Below are 21,554 nucleotides of genomic sequence, written 5' to 3'. Positions count from 1 at the left end.
CAAGCACACAAATTTTATGTATTATTGTGGTTAAAAAGCAGTTTTAATAATGAATAGTCCTAAGTTAACACAGGCAAAGTTAAAGGCTGGAATCCCTTTGCTTTGTGTGTGTATGTGTGTGTGTGTGTGTGTGTGTGTGTGTGTGTGTGTGTGTGCATATATATATATATATATATATATATATATATATATATATGTGTGTGTGTGTGTGTATGTGTATATATATATATATATATATATATATATATATATATATATATATATATATATATATATATACACATTATAATATGCATACATCTTGGTGTGTATTGGGTGTATCTATGTGCAATTTCTAATCAAAACACTAATATTTTGCAAAAAGAAAGAAAAATAACAGTTATTCAATCAGCTTCCACTATAGAGCATCACTGCATAATTTTAAGTAGGACTAACTGGTTGACTTCCCCAGCCAAATCAACCTTCCTTCTAAATTCTGTCATTTCAAACTAATTCATCAAAGCAGAGGTCCACCACTAATGAACAAACTTGCAGATAAGAACTGCCCTGTTCATTCGAATTCTGGAAGTACATCTTTAGATAGACCTTCTACTAAGGCAGTAGTTGAGCATTTTCAAAAATTGTCCCAGCCTGGAACAGTTTACCAGAAAAAAGAGGCACTATCAGCATTAAAAAACTTTTAACTGTTGAAAGAGCAACTAATAGATGCAAAACAAGTGCCACTGCTATGATATGCCTGGCTGAGATGAAGGAACTAACACTGTATTCTGCTATGCATCCTAGTGTAATCTTCATATAATTTATTTATTTTATTTATTTAGCATTTGTTTACCAGGATAGTCCACAACTGGGTTAAACAAAAAAACATTTTCAGTGGAGGCTTGGGGAGAAAAGCTCCACAAATAGAAATACATAGCAGTACAGTGATATTAAAGTTGTTGCTTGTATACATTACAACATACATTATTAGTAACAGGCAAAAAGAGAAATATTAGAATATAATAGAAAATCTAAAGGATAGTTGTGGTACTCAGAAATGTCATATAAGTTATTATACTGTCATTATTTGACAGATGTAGATGCATGTATGTATGTACCCTTGCATTTGCATTTGAGTAGACGTAGCAGTATAGCTATAAACTTATCTGTTACAGCCTAAGATTACTAACAATGTAATACAGTGCTCACTACAATTTGGCTTGTTCCATATGACTGCCTGCATTAGGTAAGCATCAGAACTATTGCTACTTTTGCTTTATGTCTTAACTGTTTCCACCAACTATGTATGTGTACCTTTTGATACAGATGCAGCCTGTACTAAATGTAACCTTTGTGAATCATTCTGTTCATGCTATTTTATTGCTCATATTTGTTGAATTCTGCATAACTTTAACACAAGGCCTGAGTCATGCCTGATAAGTGTCCTTGGGCCAGTGTATTTACACTGTAATAAATGTTTTTTTACATATGATACGTTCACACACATGCAAACATGCATAAGTAGACTAGTGAAAACAGAAGTGCAACTCCACATTTATATTTACTTATAGTTGACATTTTTTGCCAGGTAATTGTCTGGTCCAACAACCTATACATACCATGGAACATATATAGAAAACTGTGCAGAAATGCCTTCATTCTCTGAAAACAGTACTTCTCTGTCAGTTAAAAGCTTTTGAAGGCAAAGTCCATGGCCAAAGTCTTGGTATAGAACTGAAGAAGTAATCCTGAAAGACAAGCTGGAACAAAGATCTAGAGATTCTAAGTTTGATTCCTAGTTGAAGAGCACACTTTTTTAGTGACATATTCTTGGACTCTGACCAGGATGTTTGCCTCCAAAGGCTTCAAATGAATGTAGCAGGTTTTGACCTCTGGTTCAGGAAACATGTTAATGCACTCTCTCTCTTTACCTTTGTTTAATTACATACATTTTATAAATTGATGGCTGTCTGTCTAGCTCTGTGTGAGTGCATGTGTATTTGTGTATTTATCTATGTGTATATGTATATATGGACATTGAAGATATATATATATATATATATATATATATATATATATATATATATATATATATATATAATATGTGTGTGTGTGTGTGTGTATATATATATATGTATTTATTACTGCTTGGTGCAACTCATTCTAAGCCTTTTGGTTTAAACACTTGGGCTTCGGACCAGTTGTTTTGCACTGAGAGGGTTTGTGGTCTGCACTGTAGTGGCAGAACAGGTAGCTTACATCCTTCTAGGTTGAGAACTGCTGATTGAGGGCTCAGTGTCTGTTATTCTAAAAGTGTATTAATTCTGGTTTAAGCACTTGGGCTTTCAGGCCAGTTATTTTACATTGAGGGTTCGTGGTCTGCACTCTTGTGGGAGGAGAAGCTGGACTCTGCCCTTCTGAGCTGGGAATTTCTGGTTAAAGGCTTATAGTGCATGCATATCTGAACTGCTTCTTACTGAAGTTGGTGCCTTGTTTGCTGTGGCATAGACTGGATTCGGGCCTGCTGGATCTAGCTTTGTTTGTGTAACTTGAGCACTAATCCAGGCATTCTCTAAAGTATTCAATTGTATGTATTACTGCTTGGTAGTAACTTGATTAAAGTGTAACTATCATTCTAAGTCTTTTGGATTAAGCACTTGGGCTTCAGACCAGTTGTTTTACATTAGGAAGGTTTGTGGCATGCACTGTGGTGGCAGGACAGGTAGCTTTCATCCTTCTAAGTTGGGAACTGCTGATTGAGAGCCCAGTGTCTGTTATTCTTAAAGTGTATTAGTTCTGGTTTAGGCACTTGTGCTTCAGGCCAGTTATTTTACATTAAGAAGGTTCGTGGTCTGCACTCTTGTGGGAGAAGAGGCTGGACTCTGCCCTTCTGAGCTGGGAATTTCTGGTTAAAGGTTTATAGTGCCTGAATATTTGAACTGTATCTTACTGAAATTGGTATACCTTGTTTGCTGTAGCATAGACTAGATCCAGGCCTGCTGAATCTAGCTTTGTTTATATGCTTGTTGTTTGTTTGCTTGTTATTTCCTTGAAACTCTAATTCCACCTAATACGCGGCTTCTCAGCGCTTCTGTGGATCACTAGTGATATCTGCATTGCTGACTGTACTTATTTCCTTGTTTCACTTGAAAGAAAGTTACTGTTTGTCGTTTTTGCATTTAAGTTACCTGTAACACATTGCACTTAAGTTACCTGGCACTTGCGCGCTAAAGCAATTATATAAGTCAGCACTAAAAATTAAAAGCACTACACCCTCACTCCCCACTGGCCCTTGTTTTCAATTATTAAGGAATTCCCAATATTATTCTAGCATGACCAAAGGTCAGTTGTCAATCTCCTCTCTGGTCCAGCTGGTGAATCTGGGAATCTTGAGGCAATGTTACAACTGCCTCAATGTACACAGACAACCCTCTCCTCCTCCCATGAAATTCCAACACATGTGAGAGATTGCAACCATGTAGCCAAACTGTAGGCTAAGCTCTCTCAACTCAGTACTGGCATAACCAGTCAGGAGGAGAAGGAAACCACACTCACTACAATTCCAGTCTCACATAGACCTACCACAACAGCAAACCAAACACATAATCACACAAAAACATACTCGGAGGCTCTAAATAAAGATCTGCCGAAGCAGCAGAGACCTCCAAAGCAGACACCCAAGCAACCGCTACCCCAAAACAAAACACGTGCAACACATATCTCACAAAGCCAGTGTGCCGAACAGTCACAGCCCTTAAGACTAAACAACACACCTGATACACTTGTAATAGGTGACTCTATCGTCAGGCACACTGGCGTCCGCTCATCAGTCTGAACAAGGAGAGGTCACGGTGAGCAGCCTGTCGGGCGCTAGGATCCGCCACATAACACAAGCACTCAGGTCACTCCAAGGCAAGTACAAATATGACTCAGTCATTGTCCATGCTGGTGTGAATGACCTGAGATGTACCTCCCTGGACTACATGAAAAGAGACAAAGGAGCTCTCTGAGCATGTAGCCCAGGCGGTATGACCCTGACCTTGAGTAGCATCTTACCCTCACCAAGAATGATGCCACAATATGAAGACAAGATGATCAATTTCAACAACTGGCTTAAGTACTGGTGTCATTCAAAGGGGATCCAATGCCTGTCAGCTTGGGATGATATGCTCGACAAGCCACGATGCTTCGCTAGGGACGGCTTGCACCTGTCACCCCTGCGCTTTCGGATATTGGCAAAGGCTCTTGCTACCCCCATAGTGCCTTTTTTAGGTAAGGCTCAAAAGACAAACCCACCTCCATAGGTATCACAAGGGATAAGAAACTAAGAGTAATGCTACTCAATGCCAGAAGTCTAAACCTCAAGATGCACTCACTCGAAACTCTCCTTAGCATGGAGAACATCGATATCTGTACAGTAACAGAAACCTGGATGTTCATCGTGCATACAGCTGCAGTCATAACAGATGGGGTTCTCCTGCCGTCAGGCGGGTCCTCGGTCGGCCGAATTCCAAAGTCTAGGTCTGGCGTCGGTTGTCGTCGCTTCTTCCCTGACGTTAGTGCGACAGGGGTATAAAGGAATCAGCCGATGCCATTTTCTACAGTCTTTCTTACCGTGCGGTGCCCGAAGCAGAAGCAGTTCGCAAGTGCCGGTCGGCCAGCTCCTGAAATTACGAAAATTTTGAAACCGAAGTCTTCTTGAAAGCTAAGTACCCCGTTGGGGAAACTTTTCTTGCCTCAGACCGATGTCAGACAAAGTTAATAATTGTATTTCATGTGGGAAGCAAATACCGCATAAGGATTTCCATTCCCTCTGTATACCTTGTTTAGGCCCAGACCATGAAGTCTCGGTCTCTCGCTTTTGTGCTACATTCAACAAACGCACCATTAAGCGTCGGGCGGAGTTCGCCCAGCATTATTTTGGAAAAACATTTAACTATATTATGTCGTCGGATACTCCGACTCCAGTTCTGTCAAAAAAATGCAAAGATAAGGACCGACACACGAGGTCCGCGGCCTCTACCGACACCATGCCAAAGCCGACTACACGTGGTCCGGTTCTCAGCGAGGCGCCTACGCAGCCCCTGACTACCGACGACACTTCATTGGTGGTGTCTCCTGTGCCCGAGGTCGCAGGCTCCTCGGCCCATACCCCGACTACAGATACCGAAGCCACTCTTAGCGTTGACCCTCAAAATGTGGACAGGTCTACCTCCTCTCAAGGTGTCTTCAGACCTTCCTCTTCTTTTTCCATCAAGGCTTTCACTAAGTCTAAAGCAGCCATGCACTCTAAGAGACAAGCTACACAGGGCCCATCTCCAGGCCCCATGCCTAAAAAACAGATGCTTAAAATGGCTGAGGATTTAATTACTCTTATCAGGGGTTCTCAACAGCGGACAAAAGGCCCAGAGTGGAGGAAGAATCCCCCTCCTCTGATCAGGGCTCCATTATTTCAGAGCACTCTGATGATCAGGAACATTCTTACTCCCCTTTTGAAGACTCAGATGCGGAGGAGTCCATTCCTTCTGTATCCCCCCCCAGAGGATTACTCATTTGGGGAAACTTTGCGTACCTTACGGGAACACTTCCACTGGGAAGGCCAAGATTTTTCAGATTCCAAGAAAAGGCTTAGGGAATTTCTCTTGCTACCTCAGCACAGGCCTCTGGCTATACCTCCTGTTTTGGACATCCTAGATGATGTTTACTCGGAGGCCTGCCTTAACCCGGGCTCTCTGCCTCCAGCCCCAGTTAAGCCTGACAGGTACTACAGGGTTCCTGACTCGCACCAATTTCTGTACAAAAGCCATGCTGCTGACCCAGAAACCATCTCACAGGGCCCCAAGGGAATTAAGGCCTCCACTGCAAAAAATCCATTACCTTCCAAGAGAGATTCCAGATCCTTAGAAAGGTGGGGAAAAAAGGTATATACCTCGGCTACCTTAACCATGAGGGCCTTAAACTGTCAGTTCCATATGCTAAAATACCAACAGTTTTTGTTATCACAACTGAAAAGTAAAATGTCACAAGCTGAGCAACCAGACTTGAAGGAGTTGCAGGATTTGATGCATAGTGCAGAGCAAGTGGGTAAGCATACCTTACAATGTGGTTTTGATGCTCTAGAGGCCTCATGTAGAGCTGCTGTTGCAGGATCAGTCATACGTAGACATGCCTGGCTCAAGGAACAAACCTTGCCTGATCATGTCAAAGCTAAATTACTAGATGCCCCTCTACAAAAGGATGTATTTGGTGCTAATGCTGAGGAGGTATTAAGGAAAATGGAGGAAAAGGCTAAATCAATGCAAACTGTGAAAGATTTTCTACAGGTACAACCCCCACGTTTCAGTAGAAATTGGCCTTCCAAAATTGGTCCTTTCCAGCCACGGACAGACCCCAAAGAGGCAGATACAGGCGCCCGAGGGGCAGAGGACAATCCCAAGGATCGTTTAGAGGCAGACAATGGCAAGCTCCTACACAAAAAGGTGGTGAGGATAACTCGCAATCATTCAGAAAGCAAGCCCAATGACTTTCCCCTTTGCATGCCAAGCAAGACTCAAATGGCAGCCCCTTAGGAGGAAAGCTGGCATTATTTTCAAAAATTGGCATATTGTCACAAAAGACAAATGGATCCTGGACATTATAAACAGAGGCTACAGATTCCATTTTCACACCCTTCCAAAAATGAGAGGCATGCCAAACCTGCCACACAATCAAAGGGCAGAGGCACAAAGGCAAATTACAGATCTGATAGACATGAAAGCTATTCAAGAGGTACCTACGCACGAACAAGGTCAAGGTTTTTATTCCAGGCTATTCCTGGTACCAAGGAAGGGAAAAGATTGGAGACTTATTTTGGACCTATCCATCCTAAACACATTTCTACTCGTACCAAAATTCAAGATGCTCACTCTACAGCAGCTTCTTCCCATGCTGGGCAAGGAGTCTTGGCTGGTAACTTTGGACCTCAAGGAGGCATACCTGCATGTCCCAATCAGACAAAATTGCAGAAGATACCTCAGATTTCTTGCATGTTCAACCCATTATCAATTATCTGCATAGCCCTTTGGCTTATCTACTGCGCCCACAGTATTCACGAAATGCCTGGCATCAGTAATTGCCTACTGCAGACTTCAAGGGATACAAATATACCCCTATTTGGACGACTGCCTGATCCAAGCGGACAGCAAGCACATTCTTCTGAAACATCTGGCTTATGTAATAATGTTGTTGAACTCTCTGGGATACACAGTCAACAAAAAGAAATCAAGGCTAATACCCTCTCGGAAGATAAATTTCCTGGGTGCCAACTTGGACACAAACACCCAGATGGCCTACCTCACGCCAGAGAAGCAGGGGCAACTAACTCAATACTTCAGAGCACTAGCAAATTGCACCAGGCTGACTGCAAGGAAAGTCCTGCAGGCTCTGGGATACATGGCATCTTGCATCTTACTAATCCCATGTGCAAAGCTGCATATGAGGAAACTTCAGTGGTACCTGAAAAACCTATGGTCTCAACACAGCCACAGTTTGGAAACAATAATACCACTAATTCCATGTCTACAAAAGGAATTTCTGTGGTGGGCTCAAGCATGCCAAACAAACACAGGTCTTCCATTCAGCAAGCCTCAAGCAAATCAAGTCATCACGCCTCGGACTACGCCAGGGGGGCGCACATGACAGATCGGTGCATTCAGGGCAAATGGTCCCAAAAAGAAAAGCACCTTCACATCAATCAAAAGGAAATGCTAGCAGTAATAAATGCTATTATAGCTTTCAAGGACCTTTTGCAACCAGGTCAACTATTGATAAGAACGGACAACACCACAGTTATGTGGTACATAAACAAACTGGGAGGAACACATTCATACCCCCTATGCAGACTGGCCATGTCACTTTGGAACATGGCCATGGACTTACAAATCGAACTACAAGCACAGTACTTGCCAGGCAAGGAAAACACGCTGGCAGACAACCTAAGCAAAATATGACAGATCCACACGAATGGAAGTTGCATCCAAAAGTGTTTACAGAAATAATCCAAGCATGGGGAAGGCCAGACATAGATCTCTTTGCCTCCCATAAAAATCACCAATAGGCAAAATTCTGCTCAAGGACTTTCCATCCAAAGGCCTGGAGGGTGGACGCGCTCTCTTTCAGTTGGACATCAATGACAGTTTATGCCTTCCCACCTCTTCCTCTGCTGCCCAAAGTTCTATTGAAAACCAGAGCAGACAGACCAAAGATGATTCTCATTGCTCCAGACTGGCCAAGACAACACTGGTGTACCCACTCCTGAGGAGCCTGACGCATTCCCCACCATGGACCCTGCCTCTAATGCCTCTTCTCCTGACTCAGCACAGCTTCAAAACTCTTCACAGCCAGCTAAAAACACTCAATCTAGCCGCATGGAAGATTCCTTAGCATCACAACAGACCCTACTCTCCAAGGAGGTGCAGGATGTCATTTTGGAGGCCAGAAGGCCGTCAACTAGAAAAGCTTACTCCGCAAAATGGAAACGGTTTTGTGTCTGGAATGAGAAAAAGGGCCAGGATCCTGGAAAAGTAAATTTACTTCAAATACTACAGTATCTAGCTGAGCTGCTAAGCAGTGGACTTTCATTCTCCTCCATCAAAATCCATGCCTCAGCCATTTCTGCAAAATACAACACTGATCCACCCTTATTCTCTCACCCTCTCTTAAGACAGTTCCTCAGAGGGGCTAAAAATCTAAGACCACCAAGGAAACAACCAATACCTGCTTGGGATCTCAATTTCATTCTGGAAAAACTGACCTTGCCTCCCTTTGAGCCAGCTGCCTCATCAGATTTGCAATATTTGTCCTGTAAAACAGCTTTCCTTCTGGCTATTACCTCAGCTCGTAGAGTTTCAGAACTACAAGCTCTTATGGCTGTGCAGCCTTTTATCATCTTCCATCAGGACATAGTTTCCTTACGAACCAACCCGTCCTTTATGCCTAAAGTGGGGTATCCAGGGTAGCTTTGAATCAGGCCATACACTTACCTACCTTTTATCCTAATCCTCAAAACAAAGGGGAGAGATTACTACATTCCTTGGACATCCACAGACAACTCCGTTATTATCTGGACAGAACAAAGCCTTTCAGAAAATCAGAACAGCTCTTTGTGTCCTATGCTGTAGGAGCTCAAGGAAAGCCAATTTCCAAACAGACAATCTCAAAATGGATAGCCCACTGCATACGCTTTTGCTATTCTTTTCATGGCAAAACTGTACCTACAGGCATCAGATCTCACTCAACAAGGGCCACAGCTACCTCCGCAGCTTTCCTCAGAGGAGTTCCTACCAAAGATATTTTGGAAGCAGCCACTTGGAGTTCTGTGCATACCTTCTCCAAGCACTACCACCTACCATTATACTCCAAAACTAGAGCAGGCTTTGCCACTGCAGTCTTGCAGGGCATCCTGGCTCCTCCTAGTTCCACATAGTGCCTGCCACCCCTTTCTTAGCTTTGGGATTCTACCCATCTGTTATGACTGCAGCTGTATGCACGATGAACATAGTACAGTTTTGTACCTACCATAAATGTAGATGTTCGAGTGCTAATACAGCTGCAGTCCAGATTTCCCTCCCTCCTTCCCCTCTTGGGACAGGCCTATAGGCTAACACATTCTCATACAACCTGATTGGGGTATTCATTTATGGTGTATTTGCTTGCAACTACTGTATTTTGATTATATTGCATTGCTTTATTACACAAATTTATGTATTGCCTTCCTTCTGGGGGCACCTGACATCGGGGGCAAGAAAAACTGAAGAAAATGGCGTCGGCTGGTTCCTTTATACCCCTGTCGCACTGACGTCAGGGAAGAAGCGACGACAACCGACGTCGGACCTAGACTTTGGAATTCGGCCGACCAAGGACCCGCCTGACGGCAGGAGAACCCCATCTGTTATGACTGCAGCTGTATTAGCACTCGAACATCTACATTTATGGTAGGTACAAAACTGTACTTTCAGGGCTCCCGAGAGCACCCCAGCACTACCAGGATGTCCTTCAAGGATGCATCTGCAGTCCTTACAAATGGGTTGTCCTGTCGTCAGGCAGCCCTTCGGTCGGCCGGATTCCAAAGTCTGGGTCTGGCCTCGGCTGGTGTCGCACTTCACCCGACGTCATAGCTGCAGTTCTTCGGGTATAAAGGCATCAGCCGACGCCATTTTCCTCAGTCTTTCTTGCCGCGTGGCGCCCGAAGCAGAAGCTGTTCGCAAGTGCCGGTCGGTCAGATCCAGATATTACTACTACCGAATACTACTACGAAGACTTCTAAAAAGCTAAGTACCCCGTTGGGGACTCTTTCTTGCCTCAGCCGATGTCAGAAAAAGTGAATAACTGTTTAACTTGTGGGAAACAAATACCTCATAAAGATTTCCACTCTTACTGCTTACCTTGTTTAGGCCCAGACCACGACGTAGCAGCTTGTCTAGCCTGTGCTTCTTTCAACCGACGGACGCTTAGACGTCGGTCGGAGTTTGCTGAACAGTTTTTCGGCTCAGATTTTGCGTACATAATGCCGTCAGAGCCTCCGACTTCTCAAGTTGTTAAGAAACGAAAAGGACCGACACTCGCGGTCCGCGGTTTCGGCGAAACCACGGTTAAGCAAACGCGAGTGTCTCGGTTTCGGCCAAAACCGAGCAAGCGGTTCTATCTTCAGCCGAATCCATGACTACTACCGAGGCCCTTCTACCCTGGTTGAATCGGCCTCTGAAGTTCTACCTGCTACTGTGGTTTCACAAGAATTATCGGACACCATCCCTTTGGATGTTTCTACCCTGCACGTGGTGCTGCTAGGCCTGCAGCCATGTCTATAAAGGCCTTTGCCAGGGCTAAAGCAGCCAAAACTTCTAAGTCTGTGCCTGTTAAGCCCCCCTCTCACAGGCCCAGTTCCAGTTCCCAAATGCTTACTCTGGCAGAGGATCTCATCTCTTTAATAAGGGGATCCCAATCTCACCCAGACAGGGCCTCTCAACCTCCAGAAAAGAGACCTATGTGAGCCAGTGTCCTCAGATGATTCTTCTGATGATACAGACAATACAGACCATCCAGAGGCTCCTTTTTCTACTTATGAAGATTCTGATGCTGAGGAATCGATTCCTTCTGCCTCTCCACCAGAGGAATTTTCCTTTGGGGAAACTTTACATGCCATGAGAGAGCAATTCCAATGGCAGGGACAAGATTTCTCAGATTCAAGGAAAAGGCTTAGGACCTTTTTGCATTTACCACAACATAGGCCTTTAGCTATACCTCCAGTTCTTCCTGTTGTGGATGATGCATTTAATGATGCTTGCACTGCTCCTGATACTTTACCTCCAGCCCTGCTAAGCCCGATAGGTTCTACAGGGTCCCGGACACTCATTACCATTTATACAAGGCTCCTTTTGCAGATCCCGAGACTATCTCCCAGGGGCCTAAGGCAGTAGCCGACCTCAGTTAAAACCCTCTCCCTTCTGAAAGGGAATCCAGGTCCTTAGAGATGGGGTAAAAGGTATACACCTCTGCTACTCTCTCAGCTAGGGCATTGAACTGTCAGTTTCATATGATCCAATACCAGGAGTTTATGCTTGATCAGTTAACTAAGAAACTGTCCTCTGATGATTCTTTAGATAAGAAATATGTCCTAGAAATGGTGCATAACATTCAGCAGGTTAGTAACCATTCCTTAAAATGTGGCTATGATGCACTGGAGGCTTCCTTTAGATCAGCCATGACTGGCACAGTTATAAGAAGGCATGCATGGTTGAAAGAACAGCTCTTGCCGGATCATGTTAAAGCAAAACTATTAGATGCTCCTATGGATAAGGTCAGTTTATTTGGTTCTCCTGCACAACAGGTACTGAAGAAAATGGAAGAGAAGGCAAAATCTGTACAAACAGTGAAAGATTTCTTACAGGTTCAGCCTCCAAGGTTTAGCAGGAACTGGCCTTCCTAAATTGGTCCTTTCAGACTCCTCTAAAACTCAGAGAGGCAGGAATAGGCGTTCAAGAGGCAGAAATCAATCCAGAGGAGGTGCCTACAGGGGACGCCAGTGGCAAGGTAACAACCAACGAGGCACAGACACAACTACTACCACTGCAACAGGACAATCACAGTGACTTGGCTCTGGCACCGCCTACCAGGGAACAAATAGCAGCACCCTTAGGCAGAAAGTTAGCCTTATTTTCAAAAAACTGGCACTATATCACAAGAGACAAGTGGATTTTGCAAACTATAGACCAAGGCTACAGGTTTCATTTCCACACTTTACCAGGAAAAAGAGGAATGCCAAACCTACCACCAAATCAAAAGACAGAAGCTCTAAAACAAATAGCTCAATTAGCAAAGATGAGAGCTGTGGAAAGGGTACCATCTATGGAACAAGGCAAGGGATTTTACTCCAGACTATTCCTGGTACCAAGAAAAGAGAAAAATTGGAGGCCCATTCTCAACCTGTCCGCTTTAAACACATTCATCATTGTTCCAAAATTCAAAATGCTGCCCCTACAGCAACTTCTTCCCATGCTGGACAAGGAGTATTGGCTGGTAACTCTAGATCTCAAGGAGGCATACCTGCACGTCCCCATACGACCAAATTGCAAAAGATACCTCAGATTTCTTGCAGGATCAGAGCATTATCAATTCTCAGCATTGCCCTTTGGCTTATCTACTGCGCCCAGAGTGTTCACGAAATGCCTGGCATCAGTAATCGCTCACTGCAGGCTTCAGGGAATCCAAATATATCCATACCTGGACGACTGCCTGATACAAGCGGACAACAAAAACAAGCTAACAGAAGACTTACAAAGAGTCATTTGCTTACTACAAGCCCTGGGATACACAGTCAATATAAAAAAGTCAAGACTGATACCATCCCAAAGGATAACCTTCTTAGGTGCAGAATTGGACACAGTAAAACAGATGGCATTCCTAACTGCAGAAAAACAAGAACAACTTCCTCTCTACTTCTTGGCATTAACAAAGCAGAACAAACTAACAGCAAGGAAAGTACTGCAGGCCTTGGGCTTCATGGCATCCTGTATAATCCTGGTCCCCCATGCCAGACTGCATATGAGAAAGCTACAGTGGTACCTAAAGAATTTATGGTCTCAACACAGGCACAGCTTAGAAACCGAAATACCACTAATTCCATGCCTGAAACAAGAGTTCCTATGGTGGGCTCAGGCATGCCAGTCAAACCCAGGTTTGCCCTTCCACAGCATTCAACCAAGCCAAACCATCACAACGGACGCCTCAGACCTCGGTTGGGGGGCCCACATGCTGGACAAGTGCATACAAGGCTTATGGACTCCGGATCAGCTGCACCTGCACATAAATCAAAAAGAAATGCTGGCAGTAAAACTAGCAATCCAGAATTTCAGACCATTCCTCCAAGAAGGCCAGTTGATGATAAGGACAGACAACACCACAGTCATGTGGTACATCAACAAACAGGGAGGCACTCATTCATACCCTCTATGCCGGATGGCACTGGACCTATGGAATATGGCTCTGAGTTACAACATTCAGTTACAAGCAATTTTTGTACCGGGAAAAGAAAACATCCTAGCAGACATATTAAACAGAACTACCTCGGATGCTCACGAATGGATGCTACACCCGGACATCTTCAAGGTCATCACAAAGAAATGGGGACTGCCACAAATAGACTTATTCGCATCCCCACTCAATCACCAGCTCAAGAAATTCTGCACAAGGACGTACCACCCACTTGCTTGGAAGGTGGACTCTCTATCCTTCAGCTGGAAAGGCCTGACAGCATATGCATTCCCACCTCTTCCTTTGATGCACAAGGTGCTATTGAAAATCAAAGAGGAACGTCCAAGGATCATTCTGATAGCTCCAGATTGGCCAAGACAACATTGGTACCCATTACTGAGGAGCATGTCTCGGGGGAAAATGTGGACACTACCCCTGATTCCTTTGATGTTAACTCAGAGCGACTACAACATCCTGCATCCAAACCTGAAAACTCTGCAACTGACTGCCTGGAACATTACATAAGAGCAACTAACCCAGATTTATCCCAAAGGGTTAAAGACATTATCCGTGAGGCCCGCAGACCCTCAACAAGAAGGAACTATGCAGGAAAATGGAAAAGGTTTCTCATTTGGAGTACCGAGTGGGGCAAAGATGTGTGAAAGGTAGACATTGCCAACATCCTGGAGTATTTGGCAGAGCTTTTCCATACAGGCCTGTCCTATTCCTCCATCAAGATACATGCATCAGCTATTTCTGCAGAATACAGCTTCGATCCCCCTGTCTTTTCACATCCTCTACTCAGGCAGTTTCTGAGAGGAATTAAGAATGTAAAACCTCCTAGGAAACCACCATTACCAGCATGGGACTTGAACTTTGTGCTAGAAAAATTGACACTCCCCCCTTTCGAACCAGCAGCAACAGCAGATCTTCAACACCTATCCTGGAAAACTGCTTTCCTGCTGGCGGTTACCTCAGCAAGAAGGGTTTCTGAGCTACAGGCTTTAATGGCAGTACAACCCTTCCTAATCTTCCATCAAGATAGAGTGTCCTTGAGAACTAATCCTACATTTATGCCTAAGGTGGTATCCAGAGTGTCTTTAAACCAGGCAATTCACCTACCTACCTTCTTCCCCAATCCACAGAACAGGGGGGAAAGACTGCTGCATACTTTGGATGTACATAGACAGTTGCGCTACTACCTGGACAGAACCAAGGGCAATAGAAAAACTGACCAGCTTCTGGTAGCATATGCAACAGGAAGGGAAGGAAAAGCAATTTCCAAACAGACAATCTCCAAGTGGATAGGAAATTGCATTAGATTCTGTTACTCCTACCATGGAAAGCAAATTCCACAGAACATAAGGCCTCATTCTACAAGGGCTACAGCCACTACCACAGCTTTCTTACGAGGAGTGGCTACCAAGGACATTATAGAGACTGCTACATGGACCTCTGTGCATACATTTGCCAAGCATTATAACTTACCTTTATACTCTAGATCCCGAGCAGGGTTTGCCACTGCTGTTTTGCAAGGGATCCTAACTACACCATAATTTCTTCTTCCTCCTCCCCTAGTTTGGCTATGGTATTCTACCCATTTGTAAGGACTGCAGATGCATCCTTGAAGGACATAGTACAGTTTTGTACCTACCATAAATGTAGATGTCCGAACAGGATTGCATCTGCAGTCAGGATTACCCACCCTCCTTCCCCTCTGTGGTATTCCTAGGGTATTTGCCCACCTAATAGCTAGCTGGGGGGGGATCTCTTATGGTGTATTTGTTTGTATATATGTACATACATGATTATTTTTTGTGTTTGCCTTCTACTGTTTGGAAACATTGGCATTTATCCAAAATTTAGTTATCAAAGAGGGCAACTGGCATCTGGGGCAAGAAACACTGAGGAAAATGGCGTCGGCTGATGCCTTTATACCCGAAGAACTGCAGCTATGACGTCGGGTGAAGTGCGACACCAGCCGAGGCCAGACCCAGACTTTGGAATCCGGCCGACCGAAGGGCTGCCTGACGACAGGACAACCCATTTGTAAGGACTGCAGATGCAATCCTGTTCGGACATCTACATTTATGGTAGGTACAAAACTGTACTTTATACCTTATATCATGCTTTTCGGCCCCAAAACTTGGACCGAACCACAAAAGGAGGGGGAGTATCGATATTCATCAAAGATACCCACACCTCCAGGTTGGTGGCAAAGCACAAAGCATCAGAGACTATCCATGTGCAACTAACAGTGGGTAAAACTGCCTTCCAGTTTATAGCCTGCTACAGACCACCCTCCCAAACCCAGGAACCCCACTCGGCCTTTCTGAGAACACTGGAAAATATGAAGGTCTCTCCAAACACCATTATATTGGGCGACTTCAACTACCCAAACATAGACTGGGAGCATTACTCTAGCTCCAACACCCTAGCCCAAAGGTTCCTAGAATTTATAAACTCAAATGCTATGGAACAACTTGTTACCACTCCCACAAGAGGGGAAAACATACTGGACCTGATCATCACCAACATGGGGACTCTATGCTCCAGACCAGAAGTGTATCCCTCACTGGTAAGATCAGACCATAAACTAATCCTCACTGGATATTCACATCCCGACCCCACCCCCTGCCCAGAAAACCACAGTGAAAAACTTCTCTAAAGCAAATTTCACACTCCTCAAAACAGAGGTGGAATCCTTCAAAGCCCCCAGGCCTGTGGAAAATACGGCCCAGACCGCAGAATCCTTTATAAACGCATTCTATGAACACCTTCAGGAATGCATGGATCATCCGATCCCAAATAAAACCAAGACCCAATCCTCCAAAGGCAGACGTCCTGTCTGGTGGACCCCAGCCATAAACAAACTATACAATAGAAGGAGGAAGCTACTAAATGATAGAGCAAAATCCCAAAAAGGGAAGGCATCACTGATCAGTATTAGCAAAAAACTACGGGCACTCATAAAATTGTCTAAGGCCAGCTTCGAGAGAAAAATTTCACAGGACACTAAGGATAATCACAAGGCTTTCTTTAGTTATGTTAGGAACCTGGGTGGTAATTCCCAGATATGCTCAGAATTAGTCCAAAATGACAAAAAATACACTGAACACACAGACATTGCCAACATCCTAGCTGACAGGTTCAGTGCAAACTCCCCCCCCCACCAAAAGGGCAAATATCTGTCCCAGCAGAGTGCTGCCCCCCTGACATCTCAGATGCTCAGGTAAGAGCCGCCCTCTCCAAAGCAAAAAACACAGCATCAATGGGACCAGACGGTGTCCCTGGCTGCGTCCTACATGAACTCCAAGAAGAGCTAAACCCAAACATAAAACTCCTGTTCAATCTCAGCCTTACTACAGGATATGTGCCCAAAGAGTGGCGTACAGCAACAGTGGTCCCTCTCCATAAAGGTGGTGCCTCAACGGATCCTGGAAACTATCGCCCCATAAGCCTGACTAGCTTGGTCTGCAAAGCTATGGAAAGGATCATCATGGACCTCATAAATAAAGATATTGGGGACCTACAGACACTGGATCCTACCCAGTTCGGCTTTGTTAAGGGCAGATCCTGCCTTTTAAACCTGGTTGATTTCTTTGAAAGAGTCACCAAGGCCATTGACGAGGGGAAGGTGGTCCACACAGCCTACCTGGACCTCGCAAAAGCCTCCGATACAATACCCCACTTGGGCATTATAGATAAGCTCACCAGCTTAAATATAAACTCCTATGTCACTAGATGGATTGCAAACTGGCTCAAGGACAGAACCCACATGGTTAGAATTGCTGGAGCCATGTCAGACTCCAAACCAGTTACAAGTGGTGTCCCACAAGGCTCAGTCCTGGGACCTCTCTTGTTCGGTATATATTTCTCGGAGGTACAGGCCAACACGGAAGGACTGTGGCTGACCAAGTTCACAGATGACTGCAAACTGGGCCATAATCGACTCTCCAGCCAACACAAGCATCCTCCAAAAGGGCCTCATAGAAACAGACAACTGGTGCCAGAGCCATGGCCTCAAGCTAAATGCCAAAAGTGTATAGTCATCCCCTTTGTCAAAACAAAGTGCCCACAAATTACCACATAGGTGGTAATCCATTAAGTACAGAAGAAGTAATTAGGGACCTGGGGACCCAAGTTGATAGCAATCTCTCATTTGACAACCACGTGGCCAAAGTGGTTAGAAAAACATTTTATATAGCCCACCTAATCATGCAGGGATTCACATCTAGATCAGGGGAGGTCATCATGCCTCTTTACTCATCCCTCATCAGGCCCATAATTGAGTACAATGCCTTTTGGGATGTACCTTACCAGACACCTGCAGCAACTGGAAAGACCCCAAATGTACCTCACCAAGAGGATCAAAGGGCTCAAACAGATGCCATATGCTGCCCGGTTAAAGAAACTCCAGCTGTACTCAGTGGCATACCGCCTGTTCAGAGGCGATCTGTGCCTGACGTATAAAGCCATGTCCAACCGAATTAATGGACATGCTGCACCTCAGAAAATCCAAATCCCATCAAGCTCTGCCGAGAGACTTGAACCTCAGCACTGAAATAAATAGGACATGCTGGAGGGACAGATTTCATAACCCAGAGGCTCCCTTCACTCTGGAATAAAATCCCAGTCCAGGTTAGGCAGAGTCCCTCATTGACTCTCTTCAAGAGGAATCTTGATGAGTGGATGGGAGATCGTAGGTTTACCCCGGGTATCACTTCTGTGTCACTGTTAGACAGAGGCACAGTATACTAACCTCGAAAAAGGGCATAGCAAAATAAATTTAAAATGGGTGGCGAAAGCCAAACACATTCTGGCTAGGCTTATAAATGCCCTAGGGCAGATAGCTTAGTATGAACCTATGAACCTATGTATGTTTCTGTGGTCTGTATAATGCCATGAATTGAACCAGAATTGAACCAGTCACCGATGGAGAAACTGACAAAAAAAAAAATCCCAAAACTTATTTGGAAGTACACATCATTGTGCCACATTAGCAGTGAAAAACAACCCCTACTGTCCTGTACATCCTAAACTCTCTAATCAGTTACTGCAGCTGTGTAACTAGGACCAACATAAAAATACACAGGTGCAAGTTGCTACTGTCTCCACGGTCCTACAACAAAGGAGGAAATTCCAAACACAGCAGTTCAGTGCTGACACAAAAAGAAAAATTGTGCTGGCAGTAATTCCCATTACAAAAGATTAGACTGAATTCAGATGATGTAATTAACTAATTATTAGTCAACTGTAGCATTTTTTAATGATGATCTGTTCAGCAAATTTAATATCTTGTCTACATAGTTGATGAACTATCCAGTCAACTACTTTATTTGTCCTCATACATTGAACAGCTGACAACAGTAATTCTGAACATATCAGCGGTGGCAGCTATCAAATCCCTCTGCCAAGTATTGTGTTCTAAATGATGTGTATGCAGTGTATAAAAAGTCAAGCATGTAGTCATTACATATTTCTGTCATATCATATTTCTGTCATAGCTACGGATACTTTTTTTGTGTATGTGTTCTGTAGGACTCCAGGAGTTGGAGAGAAACAGACATGTGACTAGAGTAGGGTAACTTTTGTCAGCAGTCGCGTAACTTTTCTCGAGTTTCAGATGAAGAAAGACTTGACTTCCTTGAGGCTTTATACTGTGCTGACAGTCCTCCTTGGTGTTCAGCTACAATAAGAATATTAAAATAAGGTGGGTGGGGTAAACCTGGCAGTAACATAATTTGTGTGCTGTAAAGCGGTAGGCATTGGGTGGGAGATAGAGTGGTGAGACCTGTTGTGATCACTTTCTCTTGAGAGGGCTGGGTCTGTTGCTAACATCATTTCAAAGAATTTTCTTTCTGACCTGCAAACAAACACCTTCCCTGCTGCCAGTGTAGATGATACCAGCAGTTGATTGTTTAAAGGGAATAAGCACAGAGTATAGGCAGACTGTCAAGTGTCACAAAAGTAGCTACTGTATTTCGCACCTCGTTTTTAGGTTGCTACAGAGGCCATGGAGTGATGTGTGGGTGGAGAAGATTAAAGACAGCAGAGGTGAATAATCTGATAAGAGATGAGTGTATGTGCAAGAACGGCCTACTTAAGTTATTTCACTGGATCAAAACCCAAGAAATACAAACATGACTTTAAAAAAGAGATTCTTAGAGCAATGATGTTCCAAGAGAATAAGGGTTGTTTTGACCAGTTTTCCAAAGTGTATAGTTCCACAGGTTATCAATATGCCTGAACTGTGACTTGTCCTGGAGATATCAGTCGTGAATTCTTCTTGTGGAATAAAATTTAATCTAACCTCATTGATTTATTAGTAATATTTCCTTCCTTTTATTAGGATGGTTAAAACAGCAGTCATTAATTTCAGTGCAGTTTGTGTATTGGCATGGTTTATAAGGCAGTCTGTGAACCTGACACCACTGTTAAGTTGTGCTTTCTGAGAACAGGTAAATACAGACTGGAGAACTGGAAGATTGATTAACTGCAGGTTTCCTTATGCATTTCACCATGATGTCTCCTGGATGGTGAGGGCCTGAAGCTGCTGGGATTAGTGCTGTACTTTTGGTATGCTGCTTTGGGGAACACTGCCTAATAACGTCTTACCTCATTAGTGGTGTCACATTTGTAGTCATGGTTGTACTGTGCTTTGGTTCACAAGATCAAAACGACCAGGCTTCTGAAGTTCATCCACGTTCTCAACCATGTCCCAGGAGAAGCAGCCCAGTGTGTTGTACTCTTCTGTTACTTCAGCCTGTTATCTGCCATCCTGCGAGACAACTTTACACTGATTACTGTAAGTCGTAGCAGTCATTTTTAAGGTGCAGATAGATGGCGAAATAGTACATAATCTTTTGTTTTGCCTGGAAGTGGATCAGCTTTGGGTAATTGCTTCTAGCTTTTTATTGATGTACATTTTTTTGCAAAGACTGGTTATGTGTCAGTGGATTTTAACCAATGTCATTACCTGCTTTGTTTGTTGAATGCCTTCTCCCCCAGTGTCCGTCATCTTAATTTTCTTTGATGCTGAATCGTATCTCATTGTTTCAATAGTATTAAACATATAATTCACTTATACCACTGTTCATACATGACCTATCCTCCATTGCAAATCTACCATTGTGGGAGTGGTTTAACTGGGCTTTTGAATCTATTCATAACTTTTCATTTTGGTAATTATTTTTTTCTACCTGTTGTGCATCTTGCATCAGGGGAATTTTGACTTAGAAATAACTTCATAGACGGAGTAGTCCACTTGCCCCCTTACCACTTCATCCTCAAAATGCCATTGGTGTAACAGTTCTGAAGGTGTGTACAAAAAGACTTAACATCTTTTATTCCTTTACTGCTATATTCAACACATTCCCATCATCTGTTAAAATTTATTACTAAATTTATTTGCTAGTCTTTAGAAAATAAGTTTACTTTCATGAGTATTTTATTGTAAAAAAAAATACATTGTACTTTTCTATACATTCATTTATTAAAATATCACAAACAGACCACTGGTATTTACATTTTTAGTAAAAAAAAAAAAAAAAATAGATAAATTCTAAACATGATGATGTACAGTAAACAAGTTCCTTTACTGTACGATATTTTACCCTTCTGAACCAGAGAATGTGGATGCTGGAACATCCAGCAGATATTTTTGTAATTCTTTTTCACATTCCGCCTATGTGTACCTTCCTGCTGACCATTAGCTGCTTTTCACTCTAGTTGGTCTTAAGTCACTGTCCCTGATATTTAACCCCAGGGTTGATCATATAGCTCTGGGCAGGTTGGAACAATTATGTTGAAACGTGGAGCAGAGGTTCAATCTAACAGTGGGGAAAAGGGGGTTGTAGATTGATGGACCAGAGCTTCTAGCAACATTATATACATTGTTTTGGGCTTTTTTGATACTATCCCAGCACACTGACTGAATACACTAACAAATTACCTTGTAACGGTGCTGCCATATTGTGAATGCATTCAGTGCTGTGCTCACCATCTTTTGGTAGTAGCCATATTTAGGTCACTTCTGGGGGTATCAAAGAAGAGTAACTACACAGTAC

The 21,554-nt window shown here is 43.5% G+C and overlaps 1 protein-coding gene across 3 annotated transcripts in view; it reads left to right on the top strand.

The window, feature by feature from the left end:
- DVL3 (dishevelled segment polarity protein 3) overlaps nucleotides 1–21,554 on the top strand; it is a 1,476,692-nt gene that overhangs the window by 899,346 nt on the left and 555,792 nt on the right. The window contains exon 1 of one of the 3 annotated variants that reach the window (XM_044070197.1): nucleotides 20,116–20,293. The exons of the other annotated variants lie outside the window; for them this stretch is intronic. Within the exon in view, the coding sequence (XP_043926132.1) occupies nucleotides 20,131–20,293 (163 nt within the window). The 5' untranslated portion in view covers nucleotides 20,116–20,130. Of the gene's footprint in view, nucleotides 1–20,115; nucleotides 20,294–21,554 lie in introns of those variants that run through there. 3 annotated transcript variants of the gene reach the window in all.

Source organism: Protopterus annectens, chromosome 4.part1 (assembly GCF_019279795.1).
Source record: "Protopterus annectens isolate FY-2018-M chromosome 4.part1, PAN1.0, whole genome shotgun sequence".
Classification (NCBI taxonomy): Eukaryota; Metazoa; Chordata; order Ceratodontiformes; family Protopteridae; genus Protopterus; species Protopterus annectens.
Note: the sequence above shows the minus strand (reverse complement) of the source record. Positions and strands in the feature narration are given on the sequence as shown.